The sequence below is a fragment of the Scomber japonicus genome, chromosome 11, assembly GCF_027409825.1.
Source record: "Scomber japonicus isolate fScoJap1 chromosome 11, fScoJap1.pri, whole genome shotgun sequence".
Lineage (NCBI taxonomy): Eukaryota > Metazoa > Chordata > Actinopteri > Scombriformes > Scombridae > Scomber > Scomber japonicus.
This window is the reverse complement of record NC_070588.1, coordinates 12,709,834-12,726,242: the sequence shown is the minus strand read 5'-3', so window position 1 is coordinate 12,726,242 and position 16,409 is coordinate 12,709,834. Positions and strand designations below refer to the sequence as shown.

Here is a 16,409-nt window from a genome sequence, read left to right as displayed (position 1 = left end):
CTAGTGGAAAGCTCAAGCCGGTTAGGGCCCTGCTTCTGACTCTTCAGTTTGGAGTGCTGATCAGACACCTAAGAATAGTTTTCCAAAGGTCTACTGATTGGGTAAGAGGTTCTCCAGTATTTAAAGTCTTAGAGAAACATTGTACTGTATGTTGACCCATAAAATCAAGCACCATAACATTTGCAATAGGTCCCAAGAACCCCTCTTGAGAGCTATATAGAACCTGTTTTGTTTAGAATATAACACAAGGATAGCCTGACATTGAATTAATGTTCTGTGCAGACTCTATTTGTGTGTCTCCGTATAGTATGCTTTCCTCTACTTGGGTAACCTGGTCTTATCTAAACTGTCGATGGTTGCACCCCGCTACCTCACCCACTGGCAAAGTCTGTGTGTGTGTGTGTGTGTGTGTATGTGTGTGCGTGCGTGTGTGTGTTCGTTGTACCACTGTGTCAGCCGTCACTGTGATCTCACATCAGTCAGAGGCTGCTGAGCACACACATTGACATTCCAGACTGCCTGCCTGCCTGCCTCTCTGGCAAAAATAGATATGTAAAACGACAAGCTCTTCCCCCCCGTTTTCCCACGCATAGTTTGTCTGAGCTGTTGGGGGGAAAAAAAGAAAGGTCTCTGGTCTGTTTCAGCTCAGATGAGAAGTCAAGTCAGCGTGTGTGAAGAAGAATGACATATCACCGGTTAGGTAAATGACATAAATGGGGGAAATGGGGAAAGGAGAGAAGGTTCATGTCCTTAACCAGTGTTGATCTTGCAGGTAGATAGGGTTTACTGGCATGTGGTTTTTGAAGTCTGAAGCTGCTGACAAGTTTACTAAGTAATAAAGATATCATGTGTTTGCTATAACGTGAGATCTTAGGAATTCATGTTTTTTGTTACCACAAGGATACAATTTAGTCTAAGACAAACTTTAATTCCACATAGGCATTTTAATTGGAGGAGACATTACAAACATTTTTCTAATTCCATGATAGCTCTATTACCTGATTACATTTAATTAACTCACTTTTGCTCAAAACACATTTTTTATTGCTATAAAGGGACATTGATGGATATGTGTGAATTTTGATTTGTTGAGGACTAATGCAAGTTAGCATTGGCATCTGGCATTGATTAGATTGACCTGTTGGTGTAGAGCCCTATGAACACCAGCCAATAGGAGAGCCTAGGGAGCTGTAGATGGGACCTTGAAGAGTGAAGATGTGTAATGACAGAGAGAGGAGGATCAATGGCTGGTAGCAAAGCCCATCAATACCCAGTGAAAGTATTGGATATTAGTTAATATAATAGCTGATGGATCGAATAGTGTGATGACAAGATAGGTAGACAGTTGTCCTCCTGCTTGAACTTGCACTAAAAGCTTCATTATTAAAAATAAAAGTCCTGCATCCTGTCAGAGGTGTGCCACAAATAACAAATATCAGTGCCACTCAGATTGGTCTCTATTAAGTAGGCACAAAATACTGAATTGATCATGTCATGCATGTGATACTGCACACATTGTTTGTAACAACTGGGTGATCAGAGGTCAGGTTCAGCAGCAGCCCCAGAGGCAGACTCAGAGTCATGCTCACCGATACTTAGCAGGGTGGAAGTTTCTGACACAGTGTGTGAATCAGGGCTGCCTTTTCTGTCAGGGTAACTCATCAAAATATAAACTTGCCTCTTTGCATCCAATTGAAGGCTAAAGGGTAAAGCTTTGCATGTTAATGCAAGCTTTGATTGATATGATACAACTACTGGAGGAGCAATCTGTGGCTGCCACAGATGCATGATAGATTGGGATCCACTCCTGAGGCCATGACTGTAATGGACATTATACCATACCAGATGACATAAATGCATTACTTCAACAGCCGATGCTAAATTAAATATAATACACAACACAGACATGCAGTGATGACAGGGCCAAACATGTTGTCATGTCAGCATGCTGCTGTCAGCTCCTAGGCTCATTCCCATTAAAGGTGACACTTTTCTTTCCCTTTATAATGATGGCATTCATCAGACACTCCACTGTCTTTTTAAGGAAAACATATCTGTGAGTTTACAAGGCCAATTAATTTTGCATAGATCAGTTCTGTTATGCAGGAATCAATAAAACCTTGATGGATGGCCCTGATCATTGCACTGGGGTGTTGAGTTATCATATAGCAGACTCTGTCTCTCTCGTCTGAAGTACTAGGCTAGAGTCTGAGCACTCTAAAAGACTGGGAGTTCTTATATATTTAGAACTGTGAAACTGTTATCTCTTCTTTATTCTGTTACCCCAGTACCTCAACATAATATCTTTATACGTTTGTCTCAAAAAGGTGTATACAATTCCAGTGTCACAGAGGGCAAAAAATGTAATAACCTAATCTGTATACTTTAAGGAGTGAGCTGTTTTGTTTGCCTTGGTCTGTCTTATCTAATATCTAAGAGTTGCTATAGTTTGCTCTGTGTGCTGCAGCTTCTTTCTGTTTGCTTCTTGAAGGAATACTTGTCCAAACAAGTTATTGAAAGTGGAATTGTAAAATTGGTTTTAAAAATGGTATAGAAAGCTTGGGTTAGTATATCTATAGGTAATACAAAAGCTAAAATCAGGGAATAACCACCTCTAATAGTGACAGGGGTTGCATGCTGACTACAGTTGGTCGATGTAGCTAAATTAATATATTGTCAATATCCGACTAGAGAAATCATTTCAGGTTAGTGGGAAGATTTTACTCAACTGTCAATGAAACCTGCAATCAAATGTGCCTGAAGGGGACTGCAAACACTTAACAGAATTTTATTAGTCCTGCTCTCACTGGAAACCATTCATTTCCAGGCTTTTACATCGTGACCAGAATACAATTTTAGAGGAAACACTTAATCTGTGTCATTGTAGGTCAGGTGCATTTAGTTGGACATGAAAATTGGTCAACACACAACGACACTGGCTAGAAATATCAGTTCAATATCAGTAGTCTTCAAAAAGTCATGTGGGCTGAACTCTATCTTCAGTGCCCTCTGACATCTTCGGAGGATGCCTGAAGCCATGACCAACAGAGTGTCACTTTGTGAGAGCGCCACCGGGATGACAGATGGGTGCTCTGGCTCCACCCTGCTGGCTACCCATTCACTGTGATGGATGCAGGAATGAGAAGAGCGCAGGGTCTTTGGATTTAATTTGCTCACCGCTGTTCACTCACTCTTATTGATTTAGGGGGTTTGGTGGTGATGGACAGTGGGATACTGTGTGTGTGCGTGTGTGGAAGAGTAATGTGGATTGCATCTTACTTGTTTTTTAATTGATGATTAAAGAATGCTGACAAACAACCAGACATCTAAAAAGAACGTTATCAAAAGACTACTAACTTACAAATCACATGATAAGCAGCATGCTCTGGTACCGCATCATCATCTAATAAATAACTATAGATACTGTTATTATATTATTGATATAGAGGGCAGTACTATTACCAATAGGTGTGGGTCATAGCTACTGATTGCTAACATTTTTTTGGTTAGATTTAATAATCTTTGGAGCACAGAGGGTATTTATTTTACTTGGTTCATGGTCTACCAGAGAAATGGCCTTAGAGATTGGTTAATGCTTTACATATCACATGATTTATATAAGGCAGTGCATGAATTATTGGTATAATATACCAGGTTCTTAATTTACTACCCATTTGAATCACATAGCTCTGTTTTAGAGTGCTTTATTGTCCTTAATGTTGTAAACAAACAGATTGGCTCAGGTCAAAATGATGAATATCTGCTAATTTACTGAGCAATTCAAATCATAGTCTAGCTCCTCTTGAGTTCAAGCTTTTCTTACATATTATTGAGGGGAATCTCTCTTGAGATTTCAAGATTTAACTTGTAAGACAAGCCATATATTGTATGTGGTCAAATATTCATTGCTGCCAATTCATTTTAATTAAAGCCAGCTTATTGCAGATTAATCAAAGCCGCATAAGTATGTAATGCATTCATAAGAAAGCGATTATGACTATAGACCTATAAGAGACAATTATAAATGCAGTGCAAGAAGGTGTATTTAGAGTATGTGTGTGTGGTATGTACTTGATGGTGCTGAGCTGGCAGGTGAAAGATAATACATGAAAAAAATAGCAAGACGTACCTAAACTAATGTGTTGGTCTAACTCTTGAAGAAATTGTCTCCAGGTAAACAATACACAATTCTCATGTATTCTGCACCAACCTGACAAACTAGCATCTGCATATAATTGACACATTGAAAAGAAAATATAGAGAAACCAGACTACACGGTTGAGATTTAAACTAAGCATTGACGTTATTGATTATGTATGTACAGTATAATGAATATTTGTACAGCCAGGATGTCATATTGAACATGTTCCCTACATTTTACTAAAGTGTCAATATGAAAGATTTTCTGCCATGTTCAGTATTGTTATGTAGGTTTTTGTCCAGTGTCACCTCCTGCAATTTTTCCTCATCAGCAAATGCTTAACAATTGAATTGGGGGTCCTAATGTACACAGTGGAAATCAATTTCTATAATTCTCTAATCAAAGTATTGATGGGCTTGTTAGCACTCAGTTAAACACAATAACTCGGCTGAGGTTACCACATATTGACAAAATCCCCCAACTAAAGCTCCACTCGTCCCTAATGAGCCCTCTGAAGACCAACTTCTGACATACACTCAATTTAATCACTTCTCTTACAGTCATTCTCACAGTAATTTCCACATAATGATCATTAATATTCATAAGTCAATTGTTGGAATTTTGCATTCACACCTCGTTTGTTTTAGCTCATTTTCGGACTTTTTTCCTAGTGAGTTTTAGTTTTTTTTCTTTTTTTAACTTTCTTCTAGTTGTTTGTTCTTTTCTCATAAAGTCAAAGACCCGACATCAAGTTCCCTTGTGAGCAAAGACTCTTCATCCATCTCCCTAATACGTATTACTAGTAGCAAAGTGTGTGTGTGTGTGTGTGTGTGTGTGTGTGTGTGTGTGTGTGTGTGTGTGTGTGTGTGTGTGTGTGTGTGTGTGTGTGTGTATATGTGTGTATGTGTGCATGTTGTGGAGGTGGAGCGTTTTCATCCATCACAGAGGGAAGCTCTGGGATTAAATAAAAATCTCTCAATCCCAGTGACAGTGGCACAACACACACACACACACACACACACACACACACACACTAACACCCACTCACTCTTCAGTATAAAGTGTAGGGGGAAGACAAAGAGTAAAGGATGTATCAGGTAGACAGAAGGAGACAAACAATGGGGGAGACATGGGAATAGAGAGGGAAGAAGAAGCAGAGAAAGAGGGAGGGGAAAAAAGCAAGCAAGATCATTTTGCAAATGTTTGAAAAATATGCTACATAATTACCCGGTAGAGCAAATGATCAAAATCAGATCCATCAAACACAAAATCACATATGAAGGTTCTGGTGATGGAATGAGAGGAGGAGATCACTTCTTGCCAATCGAAGACAACACAACATGTGGTACTGTAAATATCTCAATCAATCTTTGTCAGAAACAGAACAGGTGTTGATATCTCATGAATGGACTTAAAACATTTATCTAGACCTGCACTAGGCAGTTTAGGGAGTGGTAACTTTATTCACACATATTTTACTGTCATATAATGTTCTGCAAGGCACTGTATATTAATTGTAATATTGTCATGCAGATGTAATGTGTGAGCTTGTGTCTGAGTTTTTACAAAGCTGTGCTGGACAAGACAAAAATGTGTATGGGTAGAAAGAAAGATTGAAAGAAAGAGAGCCAGCTGTGCATGTATTTTATTGTTCCTTTCTTGTTTTCTCATCCCTGGTCTTTATCGTCTCTTTCATTGAGAGAAGACATCTCAAGAGACCACAGAAAAACACACCTGCTTCCAACTCCTCCGACACCAGCTTGTGTGTGTGTGTGTGTGTGTGTGTGTGTGTAAGTACTGCAAAATCATGTCTTGCTCTGAGTTAAGCAGGAGTGGATACAGGATACTTTGTACTGTCTCACAATCCTTGGTGAAGACAAAAAAGAGATGTATATGTAAATCTTTTTTTACAATCTCCTGTGGTCCAAATGGTTACCTGTGATTTCACTGTATTATGCTTTGCCACTGTCAATGTCAATCACAGCAATGCGCCACTTGTTTCCAACAGTACATTTTAAATAGGTTTCTAAAATTGGGTGTGGGAGCCCCTACATTCTAGCCACAGGATGATGAAGTGTATACATTTAGTTATTTATTTAGACAAACCTGAAGCTGATACAGTATTTCAATAATATTTAGCACCCTTAAATGTGATCATTTCTACAAGGTAAGAAAGTTATTTTGCATATTCCTTTACACTTTTCTCTGCACTGTAGATTATTAATTGTGTTCATCATAAAGTGAAACACAACTGTGTATGTGGAACATGCATCCCTGGGGAGAATCAAGCATATGTGTGTGTGTCAGTGAGTTTGGGAATATTACACACAGACACCGTTTCTTGGTATAAAGACAACAGCTGCTCGTTTTATCTCTAGTGGCCACTTAGTCCCACAACTCAGTTTGTTCACTCAAACAGTATGTGCAGTAGCCATGATACCTGCATGACACAGGCCAAATTAAAAAAAGACTTACTGCCTTTCTGTCCTCCTGTGTAAAAAAGTGCAGTGTGAAAATTTTTTCTGTAAAATCACATATTAAACACACACATTTGAGAAGTCATCCTTGATAACTGTTTGGAAAAGGGCAGGCACTTTAAAAAAATACTTGGCAGGTGATTGGATGAACCATCTGTCTATCACTGTCTATCGTCCCTAACTTTATCAGGTCAGGAACCATATGAAGAGGCTTCTCAACAAGCTGCAGTATGAGGACATTTGAGATCTAGCAGACAAATCAGTGTAGCTAGCTAGTTATATACTCTCCAGTTTTAATAACAGTTATGCTAACCTTTTTAGGAGCTGACTTTGTTGTTTTTGAACAAACAGTCGCTTCTCACTGTTGTCACACCTAAACCACTGCAGTTTGGCCACAAGTACATAGCTTTAAGTCTTACAAAATCTATTCCTGCATGTTCAGCCACCTTGCAATGTAACACATCTCCTGACGTCCCGATAGTAAACCTTTTTAAAGCACTAATCCTTGACCTGCCCAGTAGTTTCTGCCAGTAATATAATTATTAAGTAATTCCTTTGTAGTGGGTTATAAGACACACTCATTCACACAAAGGGACATTTGACTTTTAAATTGAATAATTCCTTTATTTAACAACTTCAGACCCAACCAACTGGTGGAAACATTTAGGATCGCTAAATGTTTAATTTCGATCGAAGATGAGTGGAGCGGGTTGTGACACTACAGTTAAAAGTGCAGCTCTCAATAGGGCTTCAGGTTTCACAGTTTTAATAAAAGGAGCTCTCCTCTGGGCGAATGGCCAGTAAAATGACTGGCTCTCTTTCATGTGAGAGAGAGATGGGCTATAAAGGCATTGGTCTCAGGCTGCAGTCAATCAACCCCTTTTTTCTGATCGTTTTTCAATTATGCATGTTAAGGCTGAATAGCAAGGTAGTGAGTTGCCAAGTGAGGCTTCACTTTAAGTTTTTCACTTTGAAAAAGAAGTTAGTTCACATTTATGTTACAAATCAGCACCACACACAGTAAGCAGCTGGGTCTTGTCAACAATAGATAAAGGTGTGATGCTGTCACCTAAATGCCCTCTTTTTTTAAGTCACTTAAGAGGAGATGCATTTCTGGTAAGACAATTTAGGAAAACAGTATGTTATCCAGCTCTTGTAAATGCAAAGCTGCAGAGTGACTCATTTAAAGTGCAGCTGCCATATAGCTGCTTGACAAAATGGGAAAGTCTTTGACGCCTTTAGATTACTTGTGAATGGTGTTTAGTTGCAGATTCAAACAGCAATATGTTCCTATCAGAGTGGATTGCTTTTCTTCTTTGGACAAATTACAGATCCCTTTGCCTCTATCTCCCCACCAGTTTATCTACAATGGAATTTGAGCCGATTTCATTGCCTCCTAACTTTAGTAATTATCTTGTATCTCCTGACGAGCACACTGTCTCCAGCACAGACCTCCACACTTAATCATAAAACATTGTTTTTGATCTTCTCTGTCTGATTCTTGTTTTCTTTCTCATATCTCTTACACATTATTTTGTAATGAAAGCCTGCACTCTAATGGGATGGATGTCTTCAGTTTTATACCAAGGGTATGTAATATCCTAAATTCCCTCGGAACAGAAATGGCCTTGACGCACTATAAAAGAAATCCTGGGCAGAGTGACTAAGGGCTACGTCTGACCTTGCTCTGTGTGTGTGCATGTGTGTGTGTGCATGTGTGGAAAGTTGACTGACTTTAGTTCTTTAGTTCAATACATCTGCACTGTACAGTAGTCGCTCAGTCCTTTAGGAACGGTAGTAAGAAAACAGTTGACTGAATAATGACGAATATTCTCAATTTGCAAAAATATTGATAATTTAAGCTATTCATGCAGCCACTCAACATTCCTTGTAGAAAAAGCTTTTCCACTCAAATTAGTATTTTAAATTGTCACGTTTGTGGATTGTGGTTTTTATTTTATTTTCATAAATACAGTTTTATTACTGATGATATTTACTCACTGGAACATAACATGTAATCAATTCAGACTTTTGTAAAGACACAACTCTCTATAGCATAATAAAATTCAAAGAAGAAAAATTCTTCAACCACCCCACACTAACTTTCTGTGACAGCCTGTTTGTCAAGTCTCATGTTTTAATGCTCGTGTACATCATCTGTGATATGCAAATATCAGATTTCCTCACAGTCAAAGAAATAAAAAGACTGGTCATAGTTTCGTTATAATATAGTGCTCCACAGAGAGTCTCTTCCTCATGACAGCCCTGTCAGCTGAAGAGACCATCACACTGGAAGACAGCATATGATTCAGGTTTATGGTCTACCATGATCTTGTCCTGCAATGCTATGTGTACAACACTGCAAAAACAAGGGATTTACCCTGGGGGCTAATTGACTGATGTGTGTTGGTTCAGTTTAGTTTATTCTTATCCGTAAATGTATTTGTGACCTTGAATTATATCAGACATACAAAAAAATGGCACTTACATATGAATGACAGGATGCCACATTTATTCATAAACTTGTCACATGTTGGGCCATTATTCAAACATGTGGCACCATCATAAGTGATGTTACATACAGTATGCGTATTCTCATATATGCACTTTTATGAGCCTTAAAAATGGGTAGTGGGTTATGATGTTTTAATGAAGAAATATCCAAATGGCAAGTGTGACTATAATGTGTAAGGTGTGTGGCTGGTGTTCTTTTGTCAGACAAGTGATACTGTTGATATTGTGAAGTGTTAGAAGATCTGTTCCAGTAATTATTTTACTGTGATATTGTGATCAATCATTTGCCAAATCTTTTACAGGAACAAACTTAACTGCACTTTTATGAAGCAATGAGGACAAAATACATGCAGATGGAAATAGTAAGATTATCTACCTCTAATCATCCGAAAGTGGATCATCACTTGTCTCCAAGTAGTGTTTGTTGTGGCAAGAAATCTTTTTTAAACTGAATTGTATGCCGTTAGACAGACAACATTATAGCGATGAGAGGGAAATGACAAACAATGAAAGTCTCTGGCCAGATGTGAACCCAGAAGGCTTCAGTCATGTGTGGTGCCTTAGCCCCTAAAGTCACTCACATACTGGCTTTTAACTACAAGTTCATATTCACATCGTAGCTACATCACATACCTTGCATTCATTGTGAGCATTGCTTGTGCACGTCCTCATTAATTAACAGTATGAGTTGCCATGGTTTTTGTTTAAGATATTTCAGTGTCAACAAGGGATGATTAAGCTCAAATCCTAATGGACACTATTTTTAATCGTTAATGTATACACAAAGTATGCAGGCAAGAATGTGAGCAAGGACTCTGGAATCACAGACATTGTCTACATGTGTAAGGGAATTCTCCATATTTAGGGTCAAGCGTGGGCCTTGAGTTCACACTAAAGACCACACTATCATCTTGGCAGACATAAATACTGTCTCTCTCCATGAGACAGTGAAGGCAACTGTATTTGGTGTTTTAGGGAATGCAGGAGTCACTTTGATAGCGGTGGCGCAGCATTGCTGAGGCACCAAAGGTCAGATGATATGACAGCCTGACTCCCAAAACCCACATATAGGTAACTGTGTTTTGCTTATTTATAGAATAACTAACCAATAGCCAAATTACATTACTTTAGATGCATTGAGTATGACCATTTATTGACATGGAATATTTGTGGCACTATCTATGAAGGCAATCCATGGAGAATAGTGTCCCCAGAATCGTGGTGGTATCATGCATCAGACAGGTGTATAATACTTACCTTCAATAAACATTTTTAGCTCAAGATATCCTGGACTCCTGGGCACTTTCTCCACTGATGAAGTTAACTATTGACAAACAAGTTCTCCATAACAACACATATGGATTGGTAAAAAGTTAGTATTTCCTCCACAGCATCTTGGTGAGATATCCTTGACAGCATCACTGTGTGGTGTCTGTCAAAACAAATCTGAACACGCACAATTAATTGGCCAGTTGTTTCCAAGTTTTACATATGTTCAGATGCTTAAAGTAAAACAAAGCTATCACTCTACTGTTCACATTTATAAAATATAGAGATACTTACATAAAACATGTTATTTTTCTACCTTATAAATTGATATGGAATATGAATCAACTGCAAAGAGCAGAATTATTGTCCAATTCTTTGGTGGAAGAAGAAAATTATGACCATATGTTATCAGAATTTACTGCACAGGCAACATCACATCTAATCAAAATCAATTTGTTTGACTGTAGTGCTACAATTACACCTTGAGGGAAGAGCAGATTAAAGGCTGTCGTCTTTGGATGATTGAATTAGAACATGTTATTAAAAAGGATAATGAGTATGTGAAAGCAAACATTACGCTCTGATTACTACTCTCATCAACAGGTAATATTTAGCCAGGTGCAGAACAGCTTATTAAATGCGGTGTGAGATTATCAAGCAAATAGTATTGGCAAATTAACCAGCAGCTCTATCACAACTCTCTGGACCGTGTTTGCCTATAAAGAGGTTTTCCAGCTATTAATTAAATAGGGATACCCACCTCCCATACCTGAGAATGAGAACATGAAATGCATATGTTATGAACTGTAATTATATTACTTTTTAAATACAGAATGATGACCACCTAACCTCCCAGAGCATCTTTTGCTTGTCTCTGTGAAAACAGTGCTCATTACAATGTCTAGGAGCTGGATTGGGCTTTTGATGCCCAAAATGAAAGTTATAGATTAATGCTAGTGTTGTCTTAAGACTGTTTCCATATATCACATCATTAAATTTGACATTGTTCAAGTTAAAACAAAATCCCCCCCAAAATAATTATTCAGTGTTTCTCAATGAAAATTACATAAACAGTAGCTGTGTGTGTGTGTGTGTGTGTGTGTGTGTGTGTGTGTGTGTGTGTGTGTGTGTGTGTGTGTGTGTGTGTGTGTGTGTGTGTGTGTGTGTGTGTGTGTGTCTGTGTATGTATGTGTGTGTGTGTGTGTGTGTGTGTGAATAATAACATACTACAGTTATGTACTCTACAGTATAAGCAAAATGGTCTGCATATCAGTCTGAAGATAAAGCACACACACACAAAAGCAAACTCTGCAGCCTTTGGAGGGTACAATGCTGCATTGTAAGCAAAGTGATTTGAGAGCCCTTTCTCCCAGGCAGGCAATTTGGTTCTTGGAGGTCGATGTTGGTTGGTTTAAGGGTTGCTCATGTAGCCAGTCCCCACGCTAATAAAACCAGAGAGCAGTGCAGGACCAGGCTAAAAAACCCCATTAACTCAACATGAGGACAGGTAACCTCATGACCCTGCAAAGCTACCATACTCCCTGACCACGTGATCTGGGAATTGTAGAGCTGATGACGAGGCAGCTCACATTAGACATCATTCACAAAGAAAATCTACAGTACCAAGAAAGACCTGAAGGAGCAAAAAGATAAAAAGATTGCTCTAGGTGGATATTCTCTTCCTGCCAGTGGTGAAGCCGAAGATAATTAGTCTGTTTGGCCCAGAAAAAGATGCAGTAGCTCAAAAACTGTCACTCCCTGAACAAGACTGTCTGATTCTCATGATGTAAATATTCATGGCTGTCTGGAATTTTCAGCTTGACTGATCCACGCTAAGGTATTTTAAAAAATAATATCTATATTTATAAAGAATTCCTTGTGAATATTCATACAGTAGTCCCCAAAGGATGAATCCTGTTTCAGTGGTAGAAAGCTGATCCAATAAAGTATATTAGGAAGATTGCCTTGGAATTTGCTGGTTTAATTATTGCTCTAATGAATGTGAACCCTTTGAATTGTAAAGGTGCTCTGTCCAGCACTATAATATTGAACATTGTTGCCTACTGGGCCATTAGCAGGACTTTAGACTGTTGGTCTTATTCTTAATTACTATTCATTTTATTTTATTTTCCTTTATTTACCCCCTTCTTTTCTCTTTTCTTCCAACCCCTTCATATTTCCTGTTTAGTGGGATGCCATCACAGAGATGGACGAGCACAACCGCCCCATCCATACTTTCCAGGTTTGCAATGTGATGGAGCCAAACCAGAACAACTGGCTTCGGTCCAACTGGATCTCTCGACAGGCGGCCCAAAAGATCTACGTGGAGCTTCGCTTCACCCTGCGTGACTGCAACTCCATCCCTTGGGTGTCTGGCACCTGCAAAGAGACCTTTAACCTCTTCTACCATGAGATTGATGAGGCTCATGGTGTCAAATTCAAGCCCACACAGTACACCAAGATTGACACCATCGCTGCTGATGAGAGCTTCACTCAGATGGATCTTGGAGATCGCATTCTCAAGCTTAACACAGAGGTGCGTGAGGTGGGACCCATGACCAAGAAGGGCTTCTATCTGGCATTCCAGGACATCGGTGCCTGCATTGCCTTGGTTTCAGTCAGAGTTTACTATAAGAAATGTCCATTCACACTGAGAAACTTGGCCTCGTTTCCAGACACAGTGCCTCGTGTGGACTCATCCTCACTTGTGGAGGTGAGGGGGGCATGTATTGACCATGCTGAAGAACGGGACACGCCCAAACTGTTCTGTGGAGCTGATGGTGACTGGTTGGTCCCACTGGGAAGATGTGTCTGCAGTGTTGGGTATGAGGAGACTGATGGCTCGTGTAGTGGTGAGTTTCCCAATCTTTTTATCATTCCTTTGCTTTTTGTTCTTATTAATGTAGCATTCATCAAGAATAAGGACATTCCAGGGGGACGGTTTTATTGTTGGAGGCCAATGTTGGTTGGTTTTGGGGTCAATCGCCAGTCCCCAGGTCTGGATATTATTGGATTGTTTTTCAACATAGCTCCTGATCAGCTTTTTCCCACTTGAAACATATGAGCCAAACTTTCCTAATTAAGGTTAAATATTATTTTCTTTCAGTGTTTGCTATCTTAAATTGAGGGTAACAGCATTTTCTGACACTATTTGGTCTGAAAAGGTGAATTGCACTTTCAAGTAGGGGGCACTGTACTGTCCAGTATATTAAATAGAAATGCAGCACTGTTCTTACTTTTACTCAAATGCTTCCTTCACTTGTATGCCTTCCTTTTTTTCTTATCTTTTTCACAATATTGTCCCATCTGTAATGTTGTCTTATAAATATATCAGAAAATGAACTGTATGATATAGTAACTTGGGAAGAAAGTCAGTTTCTTTTTTGGTTTAAGTATTGAGACACCAGCCAGTCAGACAGATAAGCAGTGTGCATAGATGAAATGGCTGATATGATATCTGCAGGGCTTTATTTCCATCTACTTCATGCATTTTAATGTAAGAACACTTTCTACAACTACAAAAGCTAATCTTTGTGTCAGTGCCATCTTTTTACAAGCCCCTATACTCTATAGACCACACCAGCTCTTCCTCGGTGAGATATTTTTTTCTATTTCACCTCCCTTTTACATCCCTTCTGCTCCTTATCACTCTACTTAATTTTCTTGCTCCCTCTGTTATCACTAGCTGTTTACCCTCTGGAAATTAAGATGAGATCTACAGTAACATGAGCACATCAGAGTCTTTAGGATTGTTAGTGTGATGGTAGAGAGCATTGTGATGCTGTCTTAGACTGTATTTAAGGGTGTGTGTTCAAACGCATATCAAATATTTGTAATTTATAATCTTCTGCAAGGACTATCAAACATATTTCATACTATTACATTAACAATAGTTCCCTCTTCCTTTGTTAGACAATAGTTACTGAAGGGGTTCCAAAGAGATTGTTTTTGCAAGGCTAAAACATGCTCAGCAGTGACTGGTATAATACCTGCAATGTTAGTGACAAGGTTGCCTAAAATGACACAAAACCTAAAAAATGATTGATAAGAAAGGTAAATGCTTGAATAGTTGTTTTGTTTTTGTTTAAAATTTCTGCTAAATGACTCAATAGACATAATAGACAAATCTGGTGCCTGATGTACAGTATGTGTTGCACTCAAGTGCCACCACCAAAAAAGAATAAAGAATTAGTCTACTGCTTCTGCTGAAAAATCACATTGGGTAGATTATAACCTGTATTTTTATGTCATATGATGGCTATATTGTCATCATATAACTACTTTTACTGGATTGCCTGGATAGCAAGATCCTCGTCAGTTTACACATGACGAGCTAATGCAGTAAGTCTTTACTCATGACGTTAGAGCCAAGCATGATGATTGTATATGGGTAATCTACAGTGAGTAGTGCATTAGTGAACTGTGACAGGACAAGAGAATAAGAGAGCTGTGTCCTGTGTCAAAGTTGAAGATCCCAAACTCTTTCAGAGGATTTAGCGATTGAATGATGTCTGCATGTGACTTTGTTGTGTGTATACTGTGTATGTGGGTGAGTGGGTGTGATTTATGTATACAGAGAAAGGGGGTATCTGATATGTGATCAGGCATCCGTATAGGGTTAGTATGTTGTGGCTATCAGTGGTCTACCACCCGCAGGCCCAGAGGCTACCTTGGTGTGACAGATTACCTTGGCTGGCTTGGTAGCAGTTTGATCCCCAACTCTCTGATATGAGCTTATCACTGGCAGCACCACTCACTGGGAATGTTATAGTACAAAAACCACATCTTCATGAATGTCCAACATAACTTCCTTTCAAACCTCATAAAGTCCTGATGTCAGGTCAACAAGTACATATGTTTATGATTTATATCAGATATATAAGAAAACCTACAGTGTACAACACACATACAGATGTAGAATTTAAATACACACTTCCATTCATTGACTAAATGATGGTGTCTGATCAATGTTTCATCCTGACATGTACAATTTAAAAATGATGTTACTTGAATAACTGAGTTATCGCCTGTGTTTGGCACTGTATGTGTTTTACCATAAAGAAAGACACTGGCACTTACAGCAACTTAATCCACCTACCTGCTATACACAAACCCAATCTTTCATTTGTTTCCAGCTGACAAATTTGTGACATTTTTATGGTTTCGATAAAGACAATCTATCTTACCTTTATCAAATTGTACAAGAAACCCAGTATATGGAGATATTGACTCAAATTACATGACATAATGCAATTTTGTCAAAATAATCATGTAGATTTTTCTTTTTTGTTGCTACCCGACGTCACAGCAGACTTACTTAGTGCTCTTTTGCAAAATGATTTCAAGAATCTATGCTGCTATTCTCTCACCACCTAGAACCAGATGTCCTTGTACAGTTGATTACGATTCATCTTGTGACACAGGTCGGCAAGGTTTCCCAGCTGCACACGCAGCTGCATCACAATCAGCAGGCCAGGGGTGAAACTGCAGCTGTGATTAGAGCCAGACTGTACCAAAATGGTTACTTTATTCATGTCTGCCACCGTATTATTTGTATCTTATATATGTGATAATTGTTGTGTGACAGTAAAAGCTTAACAATGGCAGAAAACCCACTCTTGAGGACGAAGAACAGCAGATTGCGAAGTCTGATGTGTTTTCAGGCATTTTCTTAGACATGACATGATGTGGTGCAATCCTGCAACGGGTTCTGCGTCACCCAGCCTTGTTTCATGCCCTACTAGACTCATAAATACGGGTACATAAACATAATACAACAAAACCATGATTCATTTGTAAAGAAATGTCCATATACTATACCGAACATTTTAATAACAAATAGTGGTTCAGTGTACTTAAAATATGTATTGGATGTGTTTGCTGTTGGTTGTCCTGTGTCCCCAAAACTAAAGCACACATGTACATATTTTGCTTTTGCTTTTTTTAAACTTATTGCCTCATCCATCATAGTTTAAAGTGGTAAAAGTGGCATTCATTTCTACTCTTTG

At 38.8% G+C, this 16,409-nt stretch overlaps 1 protein-coding gene across 1 annotated transcript in view; it reads left to right on the top strand.

Annotated features, from left to right (window-relative positions):
• The window catches only part of LOC128367597 (ephrin type-A receptor 6-like), a 161,585-nt gene that overhangs the window by 18,834 nt on the left and 126,342 nt on the right, over positions 1 to 16,409 (top strand). The window contains exon 2 of the mRNA XM_053328205.1: positions 12,590 to 13,253. Within this exon, the coding sequence (XP_053184180.1) occupies positions 12,608 to 13,253 (646 nt within the window). The 5' untranslated portion in view covers positions 12,590 to 12,607. The remainder of the gene's footprint in view (positions 1 to 12,589; positions 13,254 to 16,409) is intronic.